General features: G+C 40.8%; 2 protein-coding genes across 4 annotated transcripts; one reads left to right on the top strand and one right to left on the bottom strand.

Annotated features, from left to right (window-relative positions):
* Window positions 1–289: 289 nt before the first annotated feature.
* Window positions 290–14,572, top strand: med15 (mediator complex subunit 15). Of its 3 annotated transcripts, none has more exons than XM_017714168.2 (18): window positions 290–480; window positions 1,474–1,561; window positions 1,671–1,722; window positions 1,831–1,854; window positions 1,974–2,135; window positions 2,263–2,537; window positions 2,649–2,945; window positions 3,161–3,241; window positions 5,201–5,305; window positions 5,883–6,001; window positions 8,873–9,006; window positions 10,450–10,584; window positions 10,668–10,731; window positions 10,817–10,883; window positions 11,102–11,262; window positions 11,423–11,589; window positions 11,684–11,782; window positions 14,189–14,572. In XM_017714168.2, the coding sequence occupies exons 1-18, from the start codon at window positions 416–418 to the stop codon at window positions 14,323–14,325; spliced, it is 2,232 nt and encodes a 743-aa protein (XP_017569657.1). In that variant the 5' UTR covers window positions 290–415; the 3' UTR covers window positions 14,326–14,572. The 3 variants fall into 3 exon arrangements, with proteins under 3 accessions (XP_017569657.1, XP_017569664.1, XP_017569672.1); XM_017714175.2 differs by having other exon boundaries at window positions 3,164–3,241; XM_017714183.2 differs by lacking the exon at window positions 5,201–5,305.
* On the bottom strand, window positions 14,505–20,216 carry si:ch211-222n4.2 (uncharacterized protein LOC101885505 homolog). Its single transcript, XM_017714197.2, has 7 exons — window positions 19,754–20,216; window positions 18,143–18,190; window positions 17,782–17,893; window positions 16,230–16,440; window positions 16,039–16,139; window positions 14,934–14,990; window positions 14,505–14,842 (listed from the first exon to the last, which is right to left on the bottom strand). Exons 1-7 carry the CDS (start codon window positions 19,866–19,868, stop codon window positions 14,701–14,703), a joined length of 786 nt encoding a protein of 261 aa, XP_017569686.1. The 5' UTR covers window positions 19,869–20,216; the 3' UTR covers window positions 14,505–14,700.
* Window positions 20,217–20,778: the final 562 nt, after the last annotated feature.

Consider the following 20,778-nt stretch of genomic DNA (forward strand, 5'->3'; position numbering starts at 1 on the left):
GGGTGAGGGAGTGAGTTAGTTACTATCCACCTCTGGAGTGAGTGAGTGAGTGAGTGAGTGAATGAGTGAGTGAGTTACTGTCCACCTCTGGAGTGAGTGAGTGAGTGAATGAGTGAGTGAGTGAGTTACTGTCCACCTCTGGAGTGAATGAGTGAGTGAGTTAGTGAGTGAGTTACTGTCCACCTCTGGAGTGAGTGAGTGAGTGAGTGAGTGAGTTAGTTACTATCCACCTCTGGAGTGAGTGAGTGAGTGAGTGAGTTACTTGCTATCCACCTCTGGAGGAAGGGAGGGAGGGAGTGAGAGAGGGGAAGGAGTTAGCTCGCTTGCTCGGGAGGTTAACTGACGCTCGGGGGAACTTGGTGGCTTTCGGGCGGCAGTTGATTTCACTGTAAGCTTGTCATCTGTTATATCTACTATGGAGGTCCCACCTGATAATGACTGGAGGAGTCCAGGATTTCGGCAGAAAGTAGTGGCACAAATGTGAGTCTTCTAATTTATTCACGCAAGAATGAATCAGTCCGTACGATTCAACTCTACTGGCCTCCCCGCTAAAGCTAATAATATTGGCCAAGTTGAACTTAAATAGCTAAAAAGACACGAGGAAATACGGCACCCTCAATAGAATATGATACTGTTACGCTCGCTACGGTTTAGCATATGTCGACGTAGATATTAATTATTAAAAGCAGGTCTTTGTAATGTGAGCTAGCGAATGTTAGCGTTAGCTAGCCAATTTGTTTTTCCAGTCCCTGTTCACGCTAGCTAGCTCGGTTAGCTATCCTAGGTTAGCTTGTTAGAAAAGTATCTTCCGCTCTTTCCTGAAAAGCTGTAGTTGGGGTAACTTGGTGGTCAATTCATGTCATCTAGATTAAGATCGGCGTTATTAGACACGTGGTTTTCCGCGAAAAGATTCACTTGTTCTGCTAACTTGGTATCTAGCTAAGCTACCTGACGTAAAGGAAACTACGTAGCGTAGGAAAAAGTAAAGTGGGGATCGCGAAATCTAAGTTGGCTTTTGTGTCTCGGACAATATTAGATGAAGTGCCTCATTCATTTATATGTAACGTTAACCATATCTATGAAATATTTGCTAGGATGCTACTTGGCAGCATCACCCACTCACCCCCCCGCCCCCTCAGTCTGGTTTTCTATCCGACATTGAGTAATGCCACGTTTAATATATTTTTTCAATGCAGATAAAAGTCGATTTAAAAGGTTTTTATAAGCCCGTCTCATGTGGCTGTAGCTAGGTGCCCGTATAAAAGACAGAGGGAAAGGACAGAAAAACGTGTTTCCTGTTCTTTCGTTTGATTTGCTTCATTCTTTCCCCTTTTCATCATCACTGACGCGTTGAGTTTCATAAAAAAAGATAACTATACAACGTGAATCAATTCTCCAACGTCAGGACTGGAAACATTGATATGTGTGTTAATTCACCCAGCTGTCTGACACGCTGCTGTTCTGTTGTTTCAGAGAGGAAGCCATGAGAAAGGCAGGGACAGCACATACAAAATCCAGCAGTGACATGGAGAATCACGTGTTTGTCAAAGCTAAAACAAGAGTAAGTAACACCCTTTGTGGCTTGCATGTGTTGCAACCATAAGTCTCTTGATGTATGAACACTTTAAGATGGCAGTGGAAAATCTTAATATTATTATGCATGTCAATAGGAGGAGTACCTATCACTGGTTGCAAGGCTGATCATTCATTTCAGAGATATCCGTAAGTACACTAAACATTTGCTTTGGAAATCTTACAACTTGTGCACTCTTTACAAATGTGATAGAGCTTATGTAGGCTATTGAACTTTTTTTTTCCTTTTCATTTCAGATAAAAAGGCACAAGGTGGACCAGGTAGGTGAACTTTATCGGGAAATAAAAGAAAGGGGAAAATCTAAACGTGCAGCAGTTGTAATGTAAAACCTCACAGAAATCATTTGTTCATTCATTCTGCTCTTTTCTGTCCCCATTAGATCCAATGAATGCTCTGCAGACTCTAACAGGTGTTGGCGGAGGTGGTCCTGGTACTATCGGCATGGGGCCTCGTCCTGGAGCTCCAATGGGTGGAATGGCGGCCATGGGACAAATGCAGATGGGCCAGCATGCCATGCAGGGAGTTGGAGGAAATCAACAAGGTGATTAGATAACCTGTGTTGATACTGTTTGTGCACATATACTGGTAAAAGCCATGAAACACATTGTTTCTAAAGCTTCTTCCTAATTATAGTGTGTAATTATAGAAATGATTGATTTCTGTTGCAGCTGGGGCACCAGGGCAGATGCAGATGCAAATGGCACCGCAGCAACAACAGTCTATGCAGTTTCAGCCATTTCAGGCGCAGCAGCAGACAGCCATGCAGGCGCAGCAGCAAACATCCTTACAGCAGCAATTTCAGGCCCAGCAGCTGAAGCTCCAGCTGCAACAACAGCAGCAACAACAGCAACAGCAGCAACAGCATCATCAGAATCAACCACTGCAACACCAGAACCAGCAACAGGCACAGGTGCAACAACAGCAACAACAGCAACAGAACCAGGTAAGGAGAGAATTTAAGCTATTTTCTCCTTCTTGCCAGTTGGTCAAGATATATTTGTTTCTGGCATTGTTTTTTGTAAAACTGACTGTATAAACATGAATGTCATTCCAGTTGCACCAGTCTAGACTTCAGCAGCAGCAGCAGCAGCAGTTAGCCCAAATGCAGATTCAACAAGCTCAAGCCCATGTACAAGCCCAGGCTCAGACCATTCAGCATTTGCAGCAGCAACAGCTACAGCAAGCGCAGGCCCAGCCAGGTCAGATGACACACCACTCCCAGCCACCTCAGATCCTTGTGCCCCAGTCTCTGGCTGGACAGATGCCCCCTGGACAGCATCAGGCAATAAGTTCACTCAGCCAACAGCAACAGCAGCATCAGCAACAGATGAAGATGCCACAGGCATTTCAGGTGAAGATTACCAAGCCTATATTAAAAAAAACAACCGTACACCTTGACAAAATATTTTGGTCAGATTTGAAGGTTTATGTTGACAAATTTGATATAGATAACGCAGTATTTGGTAAATGTATCGGTGCTTTATTTGTATTGGAAGACCACCAGTTTTCTTATGCCTTACATATCCTTCTGCTTGCTTGCTTGTGTTTTGTTTGTGTACATCTCAGCAGGCTAGAATGCAGCAGCAGCAACCCCAGCAAACCCAGCAAGCAGCAGCTCAGGCCCAGCTTGCAGCAGTGTCCGGCGCGGTAAGAGCTATGCAAGCTGTAGTTGGGACTTGGATAAGTGAATGAATGAGCCTGGAGTGAAAGCATGCCACCAAAATGAACATTAATACTTGATGAATGATTTTCTTTTTGTTGTTGGATGTTGACCCGTTTTGTCCTCTTACCTGGGTAATATTAATGTTTAAAGCAAGAAAAGAGATACCCTGGTGACTGCAGGGCACCACCTTTTTCCAGGAATTGCTTTGAAAATGGTTGGAAGAATTTAGAGAGTAAAATCTTCACATATCACATTCGTAGCTTAAGTCTCAGGCGTTTATGATGAGCTGCTAATGGCAGAAACTATAGTTAATCACCTCCTGGTGCTAAGGAGTGGGACTACAGAAAAGAGCCTCATGAAAATAGGTCTTTTCCATTAGCTTGTCACCTATATGGTAACTAACCCACCCAAATGTCACACTAACACACCTAAATGTCTCTCAAAAATTCCCCTGTCTGTGTATGTTCTAGCTCTGTCATTCCTTGAGAGAATGATAACATTCATCTCGCTTTCATGCATTCATACTGTCCCATATGTGTGCCTTCAGTTTGATCCAAACTCACAGAGATGGAATGGTGTAAAATCATAGGAACGCCTCAAGCAGTAGAAAAAAAAAGAAATACATGAACATAGATTTTGAAAAGGTTTATAGATTGAATAGGGTCTTATTTTCCTTTGCGTTATGCGTGCTATGTTTGTGACTTAACAACTTGACTGCATGCTTGCTCTTTTGAGTTAACAAGCTCTTGCGGCAAACACTTCAACGTGTGCTTGAAACATGCATTTTGTGATATTTAAGACTTTCAGTAAGTGCTGTGATGTTACTGTACTGTTAGTGATGGTATGCTGTCTGTCACTAAAATATAACTTAATTACGGCTGGCTCAAACTGCATTTTATGGGCCTTAAATCCCAAACTCAGGACATTGGTATTTCTGAATGAGTACTCAAATACTCACTCTCAGAATCACTCTTAAAGCTGTATTTACCGTCATTTTTAAGAACGTCTGTTAATGCAATTCAAAGTATATCCAGTAGGCGGCAACAGTATGCTAATAGTCAGAATGAAGCCCATTTTCTCACCCGCTGTGTGTTGCTTTAATACAGAAGTGCACAACTCCAGTCCTGGAGGGCCAGTGTCCAGCGCAGTTTGGTAATTTACCTACACATAACAGCCAGATTTAATGGGTGTGATTGAGTAGGAAATCCTCTAAGCTGTGCTGGGCACCGGCCTGCCAGGACTGGAGTTGTTCTCCCCTGCTAGAATAGAATCTGCTTTTAATGCTCTCTCATTCAAATCAAGTTATTTTATTTGGCTAGTGTGCTGTCTTTGTAATCATGAAAAGCAGCGATTAGGCGACGTGCAGGTCATGTTGACTCATCGAGCCATGATTTCGGGCCCACTTCAAAAATCCTGGACACAAAAATGATAAACAGTTTGACAGTGTAACTCCACAAATACAAGGTCTACATAGTTCAGTCTTTTCACATTTTGTGCACTTTTTAATGTGTATGAAGTGTTCAGAAGCAAGTCTCTGAATTTACACAGATTTTAAAAAAGACACAGGGATACACATTGCATCTTCCCCTTGTCTTGCATGGTAAACTGAGAAAGAGCATGCTGCCCATTGGCTTGTTGCTTGAAAGTTTTGACCAGCACATATTCTGCCCTGGCAGCAGTTTTTTTTTTTCCTCACGTCTTTTGAGTTAAGGGCGAAAGACACAATACTGCCATGCAGACTCATAATTCTTTTAGCATGACCATTTGCATAAGCGAATGTGTTATGTATCCATGTTGCAATATATATGTGCATCTGTGCTTGCAACCTTCATGAAATGATTCCTGTTTGCATGTGTGCATGTGCTTCCTCTCATATCCGCTGATGCACTGCATTTATTGTTTTGCTTGTGACATGTCTGTTGTCCCCTCTGTCCTCCTCAAAGATGATGCCCCGTGTGATGCAAATTCAACCCCGGTTGCCCCGCGCCACCCCGAACTCTGCCATTCCTCCAAACCCTGCTGCCATGGGAGGACAGCAAATGCCACAGGTATTTACACCAGGGCTGAGTGCTGGCTTCCAGCACTGCAAGCCAGTAGGTGCCTACGTCTGTGGCTTTGGACTGGAGTTTGACCCCCCCCACAGAGGCTGTCCATGAGCCACCCTTATCATTACAGCCATTTCCCTCCCTTTTCTCCCATGTAAACCCAACCCAGGTTCACAATGAGAGAGTTTTCTTCTTTTTTTTTTTAAGTCACAGGTGAAAGGAAGTGTGTGTGTGTGTGTGTGTGTGTGTGTAAGGGCTTGGATTCTAAGAGGGTCTCGCCTCTTTTTCTGAACAAGGCATGTAAGCAGTGTTATCTATGCAACATTTTCTTTTAAATAAAAGTGTGGTACAGGTAAGTGGAAGTGTAAATCTCAGAGTGGCTGTGTCAGAGAGAGAGGAGTGAAACTATTGGATGGTGGGAAGCAGACTTAGACTGGTTGTTCAGTGCCAGTATATGATGCTTCACTGTCTGCAAGGGCTTATGACCTCTAGGTTTGTCATAGTAACACATACAGTACCTTTGTGCCACTGTTGGCACTTGTGCATATGTTAATTTTTTTTGTTTCTACTTTCTTAACAGAGTCAGCCTATATCTTCACCTTCCCCAGTTCAAGTACCGACACCCCAGCCCCCTATGCCTCCTCCTCCTCAGCCTCAGCCCTCTCCTCAGCCCCCGTCTTCACAGCCTAACTCTGTCAGGTAAGAGCCTTTGCACAATTTGTGACATGAAAACAAATCTAAGGCAGTCTGGTGGCCAGTGAATGCTGTCCATTATGTTTTTTCAGTGTCTACTAACTAGTTAGTTATTCCTTCTTTATAACAGCAAGTCATTTGTTGCTGCATTCAGTGCTGAAATAAGCATCCACTTTGTCCTTTCTGATTGTTGCAGTCACAACATACAATGTTGTTGACATTACCACAAAATGGTGTGTGGGCACTGAGTGACATCATGTGAAACTCTTTTTCACGCACATTTCAACACCAGAGTTTCATTTAGTTAATTAAGCCAGGCTTACACTACATGATATCTTTAGCCCAGGACTGATCCTATCGGCCTCTGGCAAATTTTCATGATTGGAAATGCTTTTCAAGTGGCTGACTGCTTAGATAGCACAGATAGGCCTATGCACGGTGACGGTTAATCGAGTTACCGCAGTGATGGCCCCCAGTGAGTGTAAAAACTCATTTACTGCCAGTTTAAAAAATGCTTGTTTTGGTTTTGTTTAGGGCTGCAACTGTCGAATATTTTTGGAATTGAGTATTCTGTCAATTTTTTTATTGAGTAATCGGATAAATCACACTTATGTTTTTGAACAACTATATCGATAGTGTGTTATGCAATATGAAAGGCCTCTTAAAATGAGCAAGCAGTTGGCTGTTATTCCTCACGAAAGGTTTTTATTTAAACTCAATATTTTATTGGCTCCAGAACTAAGCCCATTTATTCAGCCTTTCTGTGAAACTTTTATGATGTACATGAAAAAAACTATGAAATACAAATTCACAAACACAGGTTAGCCTATTTGTCCTTAGTTTTATCTTAATAAAAAAAGGAAAAAGGGTGTAGTGAATGTAGTCACAAATGAATTTGTCCATCTGTTGCATTCATTATTACTACCTTATGTATGGGGATCAGAGAGAGAGAGTGTGTGTGTGTGTGTGTGTGTACGCGTGCATGTGCACAGGAGGGAGGGATGAGGAGAGATAAATTACATGAGTGAGATCTTGGTGTATTTACTGTCTTGCTACTTATTATGCCTAGTCACTTTCAACTCATAATACGGGCTTCAAATAATTACAAATACTGTAAGTTACGTTATAGGCTCCAGCACCCCCCTGCAACCCTGAGGGAGAAGCGGCTTAGAAAGTGTGTGTGTGTGTGTGTGTGTGTGTGTGTGTGTGTGTGTGTGTGTGTGTATATATGTATGTAAGTTAAGTTCTAACAAGCGCTGGTGTTCATATCAGTCAGCAATCGTAAACACACGCTGTAGAGGCTCTGAGAAGCGCAGTTCACATGAGGATGTTTTCGGTTCAGGTGCTGCAGGATTGACGAAGTACTATTATGGTAGGCCAGGTCCGTTTTACAGTGTATACACTGCACTACATTTTCCGCCTTACGCAACGTAAAATGGTCCCACACTCTAGACGTTTTCGGCCTTTTACATACACTGGTATCTTTATTTTCCGCCATTGCCACACAGAGCAAAATAAATTGCGCCCCCTTATAAATCTTTGAAACGTGCGTCAGTTATAACAGTCTGTGTAAAACAATGATCTGCGCAGTAGCCTACAAAGCGGGAATGATACGATAGCAGAGACATTGAAAATAGATGGACTGTGGTGACGAATTAAACGAAGGAACATTTTTTTGTAATCGAATTATTCAAGTTACTCGAATAATCGTTTCATCGTTTCATTTTTCAGTTTTTAAAATATTTTGGACGCACCTGTTGGCCTTTACATTGTTTGTAAATTTCATAATGAACAGACCAAAAGAAATGGCCCAAAATGATGTGGGAAAATGTCTGGTTCCATTGACTTACATTTAAAGTAAAGTAGGTTTTTTCCTTCTCCTATAAAGTTACCATTTTGGAGATACGAGTTTTTGGTCCGGCAGCTGCGATATATTTCATGCAAAGCATAGAAAGACAGCAGTATTCCCACGTATAAGCATAACTGAACTTTTAAACATCAGGAGATGAGATTGTCCTAGGTGTTCTAGCTGGTTAAACCCATTGTGTGCAGCAGTCACATACCAGGCTTGTACTAAAAGCCATCTCTATGACACAGTGTTCATTTTAGGACCCCACACCACAGCCATGGTTAATATTCAGATTCAACTCACGTGATATTGGTGTGTTTTCTATCATGTCTGCTTCATTGTAAAGGACTGTTAGTGAATTAAAGGAAGGGAAAATTGAAGTAAAGGAAAAAAAATCCCCCTTAAACCCAATTTAACCATTTACATCAGTTATTTTCCACACGGATACATGAACAAGAACATGTTACCGACACAGGCCTGGGATTAGATGATTTGGTAGAGTGAGAGGAAAACTTTCTCAGTCTTAAGCCTTTCCCTCTTGCTTCAGAGTGATAAGAGGCCTTGTGATATATTCACACGTTTGATCTTTAGTACTAAAAATGTTCATGAATCCTGTGCTGTAAAATGATAGGCAACACAGTTGAACAAGTGATTCAGGCAATAGCCAATGAAAAAGCTTGGACAGAGAAATAAGGGATGTGTGTGCATGTCTATGAAGGAGCCTCTTTACTAGCTACTTCTCTGTACTAGCAAATACTTTAGTGCTTTTGTAATAACAAGAACGTCAAGGCAGTCCTTTTGTAACATTTTGGAAAAGATGTCACGTGTGATATGCTTTCTGTTTTTGAAATTTGTTAGGAATTTATTGTGTAGTGCACACCCGGCTTCAGGGACTTTGACTAACCATGGCTGACCACTGGATTTCCAAAGAATCCAAAGAAACAGTGTTTTTCCCACTGTCAGCATAATTGTAAATCTTAATGAGATGAGAATCAGGATGATGATGAAACACTGTTTTTCTCTTTTAGCTCTGGTCCAACCCCTTCCCCAGGAGGTTTCCAACCCAGTCCCTCTCCGCAGCCTTCCCATAGCCCAGCAGCTGCACGCACCCCCCAGAGCTACCCCATCCAGGTGTCATCTCCGGGATCTCTTAACACCCCAGGTACAGAGCCACTACAGTTCTCTCAAAGCAGTTAGTAATTTTTTTATAAAGCAGGGGTTCTCAACCTTTTCCATTCCTTTCAATAACTACGAAGGAACCTAAACACTTTATTTATTTTACAGTTTTCTGTTTCCTTTAAGTGCTGCCCCTGAAAACCTAAGAATAAAGGCCTGAAAAAGACCAAATCTTTTTCAGAGACGTTCAAGAAGTGGGATATGGGGGAAAAAAAGAATAAAAATGTCTGATTTGGAGCTGCGGTCCATCGTATTTTCACTGATAAATACTGTCCTGAATTTAACTCCAGGAGGAATTGTTTGGTCTTAATTTCTCTTTACTTTTGGGGTTTTTGTGATTCATTTGAAATAACCGAGTCAAACTCCACTCACTGGGCTTTTTTGGGATATCCATTGTCACAATCAGCACCAACAATGAACCATAATTTGTATCTGCTTCTTCATTGGTGTGATCCCAGTCCATGTACCCTTTGGTCATTTGATTTTCATTTCAAAAACCAGAATTGAAAAATGGGGGAAAATAGGTAAATTCTCATTTTTGGTTCTGTTAATGTTTTTGTTTTCGTCTAAAATAGTCATAAAATAACAAACAAGCAGTGTAATAAGTGGATTGTATCTCATTTATCCAAATTTAAAATTTCCCATCCCTTCAACTGGAAGTGCGCAGAGTGCACGTTTGGTTGCAGAAGCACAAGAAATAGGCCTGTTCTGCCATATTGGTAGGTATTATGATATTACATTTTGTATTGGTGTTTGCATATTTGACGTGCATAGCTTTGCTCGCCAGATGCGTAGCGGGACTCGCCAGATCAGTTGCTGATGCATTGAAGTTATGTTGAGCTTAATGTTAAGTAGTACTTTGCTGGTGTTATGCTAAATTCTGACTCCCCATCAGAATTAGACTCCCCTTGAGGTGCATACATGTCCCACAGCTGTATGGAGGCTACAGAGTACACTGCAGAATTCTGTTGTTCCTGTGTAAAAAAATTATTTATTTTTGTAATTTTTCTTCAAAGAGAGCAAACAAAAAGTCTCAGTGATAGTTTAATTTAATGCAGTGTACTAAAGACCTCGGTTGTTAGTGCAGCACTCAGGTGATTTAATGCCTTTGTCATAATGAGAATTTTTAAGAACACTGTAAATGCAGCCAGCAGTTTACAGTTTTTAACATTTTAAATTTGTATATCTAAAATATGTCCACTTATGCTATTGTTGTTTTTTTTTATTTTATTTTGTTAATATGGTGTGAAACTGTAAAATAGAGCTATACGCCACTGACAAAAAAAGAATAGAAAACCAAAGGAACATGGACTGATCACCATACCCAGCGTTTAGTGTATATTGAGGAATTTTATATCATTTCACAAGAGAGTACATAATCACTGAAAATGTGGTAACATTTTATATTTATTTTCCTACTGAACTGCAGGCAACCCCAGCTCTGTGATGAGTCCAGCAGGTGCTCCACAGTCAGAGGACCAGCTGTACATGGACAAACTCAAACAGCTCTCCAAATACATAGAACCACTGCGCAGGATGATTAATAAGATTGACAAAAATGAAGGTATTTTTCATGCATTTTTGCCCTTCTCCTTGTGTTACACTCTCCTGATTAACAACTACTCCATTTTTCTGCTGCCCCGACAGACAGGAAGAAGGATCTGAGTAAGATGAAAAGTCTGCTGAATATTCTCACTGATCCCAACACAAGGTGAGCATGTGTTCATGATTTAGACTTTCTGTTAAGGAGATTGAAGGTTTTGGAATAAACTTCACTTATCATTCGCTTCCACTAGATGCCCTCTAAAAACACTGCAGAAGTGTGAAATAGCCTTGGAGAAACTCAAGAATGACATGGCAGTGGTGAGTTGTTTATTGCTCTGCTATTTATTATCAAAATATTTTTTTAAAATCTAAGAATATTCAGAGATCTAGAATAATCAGCAGTATATAATTTATTATATTTACTTTGTATGTATCTACAATTTATTAATAGTTAATAATAAAATATATTTTATTATAAATCATTTTTTATATATTTATTTTTATATTCAAATCCTTTGTGCTCTTTTGTTCCTCAGCCCACTCCACCTCCTCCAACAGTGCCCAGCACCAAAAAGCAGTATTTGTGCCAACCCTTACTGGACGCTGTCTTGGCAAACATTCGCTCGCCAGTTTTCAACCATTCCCTTTATCGAACATTTGCTCCTGCTATGACAGCCATACACGGACCGCCAATCACGTGAGTCGCTTTGAAATCGCTTTGCTTTGAAGTAAAATGCAGCTGCCTCAGTTAATGACTTGATTGTAGAAGTGATTAAGTAATAAGTTAGATTCAATGGATGTTTGATGAACAACAATACTGTAATATAATTTGATCCCCTCTCTTACGTCCCATGAAGTGGGCCTGTAATTCCTGCTCGTAAGAGAAAGTATGAAGATGATGATCGTCAGACCATTCCAAACATACTGCAAGGGGAAGTAGCTCGTCTCAGTTCTAAATTTCTGGTTAACCTGGACCCATCCTTCTGCAGCAATAATGGGACAGTGCACCTAATCTGCAAACTGGGTGAGTCTGAATGTGAAAAAATGGTCCTTCATGCAGTCCTAGGCCCTTTACTTTAAAATGGTATGATTTTCTTTCTATTGTCTTTGTTTTTCAGATGACAAGAATCTTCCCAGTGTTCCTCCTCTCCAACTGAGCATTCCTGCAGACTATCCTGACCAGAGCCCTCAGTGGGATGATGACAGTCATCAGTATGGTAAGAGGATGTACAGTTGTGCTTTCAATTCAATAAGGCTACTAACATACTGTTCAGACAGGATTAGTTTCGCATGAGGAGGTGGAGGAATGTAATTCTTATCAGTTTTTTCAGCAGTTTTAGCCCTTTCTGCCATGTTAGTAATTACCAACTGCACTCATCAGTGAAGCTTTTTTTAAATGTATATCTACTATAGATCCAACTATAGAAATAAAGTAATTTTAATCACATGTGGACTGCCATGTCACTAAGTATTCCATCATATCCTGTCAATAAGCATGCAGGCATTTACTCGTAATCTCTGTGGCCCACATCAAACCTGTATTTACGACCCTACCCTAAGTGCACCATGAACATTGAAATAAAAAAAAATATGTATTTTATGGATCAAATTTTATTTTTGGTTCTAATTCCCAAGCTAATGAGACACTGTGTTTACTTTAGATAGATACATATTTAAATGAATTTATGATTAATATTTGGACATTTTTCTATTTGCGAGCAGATGAATGGAGGGTTTGTCCTGCGTAGAGAATTAGGAGGTCACCTCTGTTAAATTGTGCTGCCTTTTATAGAGTTATTATTGTGCCAAAATTTGAAAGAATATTGTGATGTTTAAGAAAGGAATATTACACTTTAGAGGTCCGTGGTGCTCTGAGTGTGCAGCTGGTGAACTTGAATGCACCTGTCCGCACAAAGTGTGCAGGTAAACGCCTTCGGTTCCACTCAAAACTTGAAAATATGCACAACAGTGCCTTTCCCGTTTAGACCTTGTACATGCAAAACATTCTGGTTTCACTCAAACCTTGAAAATTGCTCAGCGGTGCTCTTCACATTGAAAACTGATACATGCCCACAAATTATTTCCACAAAAACATTTGAACGTTTGTGTCAACTCCAGCCAGTCCTGTTTTTCCAACCAACATGGTTTACTGAAAATTTTAACACTGGTTTGTCAACTCGAGGTATGAGGAGCCTATCAGTGACCACTCACTTTTTCAGCAGCTCTCGAACCAGGAGTATAAATCCCATTTTTTTTTATCTGTGTAGAATTCATGTTAATATTTATCTGTAAAAACCCTCCAAAGCCCTGTATATGTGCTACACTACTGTCCACAGACTCTGATTTTCAGCTCTCTGAACTCTGTTCTCCTCTATATGCTTAAATAAACACTTCATATCTGACAGTGAAACTGCATTGCTTCTGCTCGCTGACAGAGACCACTTTGCTTCCAGTTTGAATCTCCATGGTAACCGCAGCATCTGATTAGTAGAGCTCGCCTTAGGACCCTTGGATAATGTACTTCTTAACAAGAAACAAGGGCATAAAAACGTGATTCTTCAAAAACAGTATTTAAATCAGACTGCTAGAACATCATCTCACAATCTGATAGGTTATGGTACGTCTATGCAATCTAAGCAACTTGACCAATTGGCATAAAGCTGCATAAGAAACAATGTCATGATTAGTGTAATGACAGGAACAAACCCTCAAAATCTCTGATTCGCTGGGGTTTTGACACATATTCAAACCTTTTGCGTGAGCTAATGTGAAACCTTAGAGAGGTTTGTGGAGTTGGGAGCAAAAAAAAAAAAAATTTATATATATATATATATATATATATATATATATATATATAATTTTTTTTAATGTTTTGAATGTGAAGAGCACTGCAGAGCAAATTTTGAGTGTTTTGCAATTGAACAGGGTAGTGAGTTTATGGAACAGTAATAGAAGTTTATGGGAGACTGTAGGGATGGGGAAAACTAATAAGTTAAAGGACAAATTACATAACTAATATGGATGGGTGAACAAGGAGCAATGATTTGGTTAAAAATCTAAAGGAGAAACTGACAACTGGTGTATTGCTTATACTTGGCAGTTAGGTTAATCACTGTGGTCACTATCTGCAAAATGGGCCTCACTAAAATTTTTATCCTAGTTATGGCCCCAGGTAGCACTTTTACAACAGCTTTACTCTATCTAGTTCACTCTAACTAGTTTTGGTAACTAATATAAAATAGTAATTAATACAAATATTTTTAGAGCTAATTATTAAAACTAATCGCTGCTTGTGAAAAGGGTTTGCTTAAAGTAGTTAAAGACACATGTGCAAATGATCAGGATTATACCACCTCTGCCTCATTTTGAGCCAGGAAAAACCCTGGAATGTATTGTGTATGGAACTTTTCATGGTTTGATGGAGGTGCATGAATTCCCTTTGTAATACATTACCCCACTCCCCAGCTAATCCTGTCTGAAAGTAGACCGACTACTTCAATAATAAAGTAGTAGGTTGGCTGGATTCCTGGATAAAAGTGAAACGTAGTTGCCACCAGTTGATTTTTATAATAAAAGTCTAAATATGTTTCTCTCTCTCTCTTTTTCTCTTTCCCCTTCTTCAGAGGCTAACCCGTTCTTGCAGACCGTACATAAGAACATGACCTCAAAACTCCTTCAGCTTCCTGACAAGCACTCGGTGACAGCCCTGCTAAATACTTGGGCACAAAGTGTGAGACAGGCTTGCCTCTCTGCAGCTTAGTTTTGGCATGTTCCCAACAATAACTTGCTCCAACAATATAACTCATTATAGTCACACCTTTCCTATCTAGTCGTGCCCTTGCTGCTACTGTAAAAATGGTGAGGGCAATTAGTTATTAGGAGTCATTTTTTGCAGTTGAGTCAGTAGCACCTCCTAAATGCCAGAAATGAAAACTCTACTTTTGAAATTTGTGCATGAATGTTTTTTTTTATTTACACAAATAAATATTCTTTGCTTCATTAAAGTACACTTGTGTAACATTGAGTTTATGAATCAGCCTTTCAGCCCAGTTTTAACATTTAGAATTTTTCACAAACCTCATGATTTACTTAGCTAATGTAGAGTGCTTGCACATTTGTGACCTTTTTGACTGTTTCATGTTACTGTTCTGCGTAATCGGCTCCTCTGCATAGCACGGGTTCTCCTCTGTCTCTCAGCAAAACTGATGCCCAGGCTTTGTTTGAGGGCAGGAAGGATCATTCTGTCCACTGTGTTGGCTTGGCACACTGGTCTGTCCCTACAAAGAGGAGAGATGAGGTCAGTTTAGTAACTCTAGAGCTGGCTTTAAATGTACTTTGTATAGCTTTTGGTAAAAAACCGCAACGTACACCCCTCTGGACAGTCCACGAAAAGGAAGCTTTGGGAACATCTCTCGCTCTTCAGTTCTGCCAAGAAGGAAAATTGTGAAGAATAGACCTTTTTCATAGTTTCTAAGTCATCACATCTGGCTGTGAATAGTAGCGTTATCGAACTTCCGCCTGCATCGTTTAACTAAGTGGCAGTGGAGGGTCGCGGGGAACCTCCCCTTAAAAATTGTTCACCTTCAGCATGGTTAATAGGAGAGGAGTTGGAATGACTAGTAGTTCCTCCAACATGGACAGAAAAGCTAGTTAGACTTGGCCAAAGTACATCGCTCAAAACTTTAAACATTTGAACTTTGTGTGAGCCTCTGCGTCTTCCACTGTGGACTTCCACTGTGTTTACGGCTCAGTCAGATGGCAGAACATATTTTACAAAAAATCTGCCTCTTAGCCCTGAGGAACTTTAGCAAAGCAGAGGAAGGAGTGGAATGGATTACGTTCAACACCATGTCACACATCCGTAACAGATTTACACTTATTGCCTTTCATTTTGGAGAAAGTCAACCAGGTTTAATTCTTCCTACTCAGCCTATGTAAACATCAGCAACGGTAGCAAGTGCCCTGAACACCTCAACCAGCACAGAGACACAGCATCGCATTTCTACATTACAGTAAAATAGTCACCAGGCTGCTGTGGTGACAAGTCTGTTTCTTAGGGTTTTTATGCAAACATCTGTGATGACAGGATTGTAAATACACCAGCGAATAAATGTTTATCTTGGACCTGAGCATTTTACTCGCATATGAGTAAATCTGTCCTACTGTACAGCCCACAGTGGCTCTCCAGTTGTACCTCCTTTTTTTTCTCGATTGGTTACCTAATTAAAACTTACACATGACGGGCAGAGCTTTTCAGCTAAAGTTGAACATTTTTAAACTTGAAACTCAGATAAGGCTGCTTAGATGAACTCTTGGTGCATTTAGATTTGCAGCAATGCTTTTGGGCAGTTTACAGCGTGAACCGGAAGCCGTTTAACGCTACCATTTATTGCTCCGCATTAGCAAATACCCAAGTGTGAGAATGGTCTATAGGTTTTTGCTGTATATAAAGACAACTGGGGAATTTGTTTACCTTTGATCATCAGCAAGATAGACTTTGGTCAGTATGTAATTCTCTGGAGTGATTCTCTTGTTGAAAACAATGTCCTTAAGTACAGCCTTGATGCGGAGTATCTGGGAGAAACGCAAACCATGAAGAGTGCTGAGACAGAATCACAACCTGTATACATAAAACAGAAATGAGAGAAATATTACTGCACTCACGTCTTGGGACTGCAGGCTGTTAGCGTTGTAGAGCTGCCTTATAATGACTTCACACTCCTGCAGGGTGGGGGCTCTTGGAGGCTGGGACGGGTTACAGTGGATTCTTAGAGGGTGTAAAGAGGTGATGAGGCCCCCTTTGGCCTCTGAGACCAGAGCAGGCCTGCCTGCTGTTGTAGTCTCTGAGGCATCCTCTCCATGTTTCATCTGATGGCTGAAATGTTAGTTTCATTATCAAGTAGCAAAACATTCATGTTTAAAGAGGATTTCCGTTCATTTCTTAAAAAGACAAAGTGGTTTGTTGTGAAAGCATTGGCCCTGAAATTTAGTCCACGACTAGGCTTAATCCATGTCTGGGAATACTGGCCCTAAATGGTAACAAATATACTGCTCAATGTGCATGGTCCCTAAAGAAAACTTGTTTTTTTCAGATTAACTACTGTTTTACCATCTTCAGCATTACATATTACACAGCATTAGACTCAGAACTCAGAATGTGTTCATTTTATTATAGTAAATAAAAGGGCTATATTTGTGATGTAACACATTGCAACCCCTAGTTGCTGTCACCATCACTGTTTAAAAAAAAGTATTTTCTCACAACAAACTCATCCAGAGGGTGTTGGTTACATCATACCTATGCAATAATGCCAATTATTTACAGTTATTGTCCTATGTGCATTCTTTAACATGGCATCAGACAGAAACTACTAGTGATGCATCGATACCGATACTGGTATTGGGCCAATACTGTGCTCATTTACTAAAGTCACCAATACCACCATCCGATACCCACTGATGATATAAGCCGAACGACTCGGTGGTGAAAGAGGGTCCTCTCAAACAGAGAAGTGTTGCTGACTCTGTGACAGTTGGACATATAGTCACTGGTCACTTTAAACATTCCTCTTTGGTATATTCCTGCCAGACCTACACTGTCTAATTGGTAGCCCCTTGTTACACACACAAAACCTCTTCCCCAAAATGGGGAGAGATACAGAGGCTAGAAAAACGGAGGCAAAAACATTTCCTACCAAAGTCCATCTATGCCGACTTTACTTTGTTTGACGGTATGAATGTCAATACGTGTGCAACACTGGCTGGATTAGCTTCAGAGCAGTGTTCACAGCACTGGTCAGATTGTCTTTGCTCAATACTCGGTGCACATCGTGTTATTTTGGATGAAACCGCTTTATTTGAAATTGCTCATGGGTAGAGCCATCTATAGAGCTGCATGTCACGTAGCATGAACTGAGCGTTTTCATACAGTCTGAGAGATTTAAAATCACACAAATCTTTAGAGGACTTTCAGCTATGGCTCAACCAGCCAGACAAAAGTCTTCAGATATAAAACTCCACTGCTTTTCTGATGAGGAACAAAACCCGCTCTTCTTCACTGCAACGCTGCTCGCTCAGAGCCAATTCGCCTCTACAACTACTTAATTCTAAACAGGTTACTCGGTATGGAATCGGATTCTGTATAGAAAATATGTGCTCGTACTCTGTTGGTATCGATGTGACAGTAACATGGATGCACTGAGTGTGCCTTGCTTACCCAAGGTTTCCATCTTGGGGCAGGTGTGTATCTTCTACTGTCTGTTCAAAGTAGATTCCTTTCTGAAATGTGTTGGACTCTGGCCAGTGATTTTGCCCTTTGTGACTGGACCCTGAGTAATTGGTGAATACAAAAACACAATGAAACATACGTTCAAATAAGCTTCAACTAAGTAGATTTATGTAAAACAGTGGTTTTTAATCCCAGTCTTATAGACTTAATGGACCGTACTTTTATTTGTGACTTCGGCCTTTGGGAGCCGAGCCAGATGAGTTTGAACTGGGAAAGCAAGTACAGCGCATAGGACTTAGGTCTAGGAACCAGTGATATTAGTAAAGGTAGGTGAAAGTTAGTACTTAACTTTTTCTGCAGGACTCTGGAGGCTCCATGATCAGCTTGAACTGCAGGTCTTTGACCCCACATGTGGAAAGAGAAGACACGGCATTGAAAAGACCGCAAAGTAACCCACACAGCAGCTTTTAACGTCAATTAACACAGTGAGGTGTCATGTCACTCCTTTATCACGAGCATGAGAGATGATACTTTCCGTTTAAGCTGAAAAATGTCCTTGTGACGGTGGGAGGCCAGGCATTCACAGGCACAGAAGTGCTGTAAAGTAATGGCGCACTCTGCCACCCGCTGAGGTTACATAACCCGGTCTTTCATTTTCCTCTTTTAAACCTGATCACCTGCATTCACTGCTATAAGGTGTCACCCTGTCAGCGGGTGCCACTTCCTCACAGCACCCAGGAGGCGATTTAATGTTTATGAAGAAAGAAAAGCTTCAGGGAAGGTGTGGACATGCAGGACAAAATGTAACATTATGTTTTCCATGACTCTCAAGATGTTTACTTATACTGAGGGTTGAGAAGCTGGAACAGCAACAAGAACATGTAGCGCCAGATTTTTAAAAATTGCCATCAGAAAATGAATACAGTGACGTTTATTTAATGTTATACTGCACTAATTATGCTCTCTTTGCAATGAAACATGCAGTTGCTCAGTACTGATTATATCCACAATCTTGTGATGTATTTTATCACAGTAACAAAATCATCACATTGCCCAGCCCGGTTTTTATATGGCCTCGAATATTCTAAGCTTTCAGACGAAAGGTGATACTTTACATAAAGATTTTCTTTTTAAATATAATACATTTGCCAATTAGATGAAAAAGGCAGTCAAATTCAATAGAATTCATCCCTTTTTCCAAATGTAACAATGGCCAGAACAGCTTTTGTGGAGAGAAAAAAAAAGACACTTCATTTTTATTTTCATTAAGAATTTCCAAGATCCACTAACATTTATTCCAAAGGGATTTCAACAGGATTCCTAGAAGAAACCTAGCGAGATTGGACAGTTACTGTAGTTTACTGCACCACAGAAAACTAAACATAAAGCTTTACATATATTACTGTGCAATAATTCTTAGATGTGCAATATTATATAACTCTATAAGCTGTCCAAGGAATGTGCAACTACATCTGCTACCTCACCTGTCTACTGTCTACTGACTGTTTTAGAATATATAGTTTTATAGTCCTTTTTCTTTATATTTAAGATTTTTTCCTCCTTAAATCTGCACTTTATATATTTTAGCCTTATGTTTAAATTGTTTTGTATGTAGAAAGTGCCGTTGGATTGCTGCTCAATTTCGTTGTACACCGTGCAATGACAATAAACGCATCTTATCTCATCTTATCTCATCTTACTGTAGGACAGTACAAGAGTGTCAGACAAGGCACAGACATCTTAGCAGAGACTGTTCTGTATACACCACCAAAAAGGTTCTATGACTCGTAGCAGCAGTGGAAACCTTTCTATAGAACCATTCATGCATCTAAATGGTTCTTCGAGTTGTCGCGGTTCTCTGATAACTAATGCCTTTACTAAAGAAGCTTGAGGAGAAGCGCAGGGTGTAAGAGGAAGCGGAGGGTGCACCGCTGAGGCAGAGACGGGGTAAAGAACTCACCCTGGTTCTGTCGTCTTAACCGCTCCGTCTCCGAGTGCAGCTCTCTCAGGGTTTCTCTGTGCTGCCGCTGCAAGAAATCAATCTTCCTCTGCAGTGAAACGGCCACCGCGTCCATGCCCGAGGACAGCAGCGGCTTCTCCTGCTCTGGTCAGCGGTTCCTTTGAAAATCACAGCCGCACCGATTTCCGTCAATCGCCTGAAAACTGTCCGGTAACTCAGTCCGAGGCCTCGCGAGACGTCTGTACGAGTTTAACGCTCTCCACGGGCAGACCTGACGTTCATGTTCACAGCGTTGTTTGCCAAACCACAGCCGAGAAACGCACAAGCTCCGACGCGGAGTGGTGGCGCTAGAGTTCAGATGAAAGCCACTCTCATTAAAGAAGCCGATTCTCGGTCCAGGGGTGGACTGGACTGGACTGTCTGCTCTGAGCGCCTTCCTCTGCTCTTCTGTCTGTTTACGCGCGTTACTGCGGTGACCTCACGCTTCATATACCCACACAGACATCCCATAGGAATACAAATGCGTGGGAACCAGATCCTAATGCGTGTTCATAACTTTGTAAGTCGTGGGAATGGAATAATGAAGCTGTAGCCATGACTTAGTAAGGTGTGCAAACAAGATCATGCCTAACTAAGTCGTGTCGGTCTTGTTCCCACGGCTTAATAAGTCATGGCCCCTACTTAATTATCTTCACCCCCACATTCTTACTAAGTCATAACATCCTGTATAAATAAAAAAATAAGGGCATGGTCCCATTCCCACAGCTTACTAATAACCTCATTCCCATGCCTTACTAAGTCGTAGGCACGTAATCTTGTTCCCACGCGTTAATCAGGCATGGCCACAAATTGTTTTTACATACATGGAATGTCACCAGCAGTGTTCTGTAGTATAATGTACTGGCTGTATATGTATTAATGTGTATTTTCCTCAAACTGTAAAACTGTTAAACTACGGAGCCCCGCTGGTGACATCCTGTATTAATAAAAAAAATAAGGTGTGGCCATGACATAGTAAGCCGCAA

The sequence above is a fragment of the Pygocentrus nattereri genome, chromosome 16 (genome assembly GCF_015220715.1).
Source record: "Pygocentrus nattereri isolate fPygNat1 chromosome 16, fPygNat1.pri, whole genome shotgun sequence".
NCBI classification, from domain to species: Eukaryota; Metazoa; Chordata; class Actinopteri; order Characiformes; family Serrasalmidae; genus Pygocentrus; species Pygocentrus nattereri.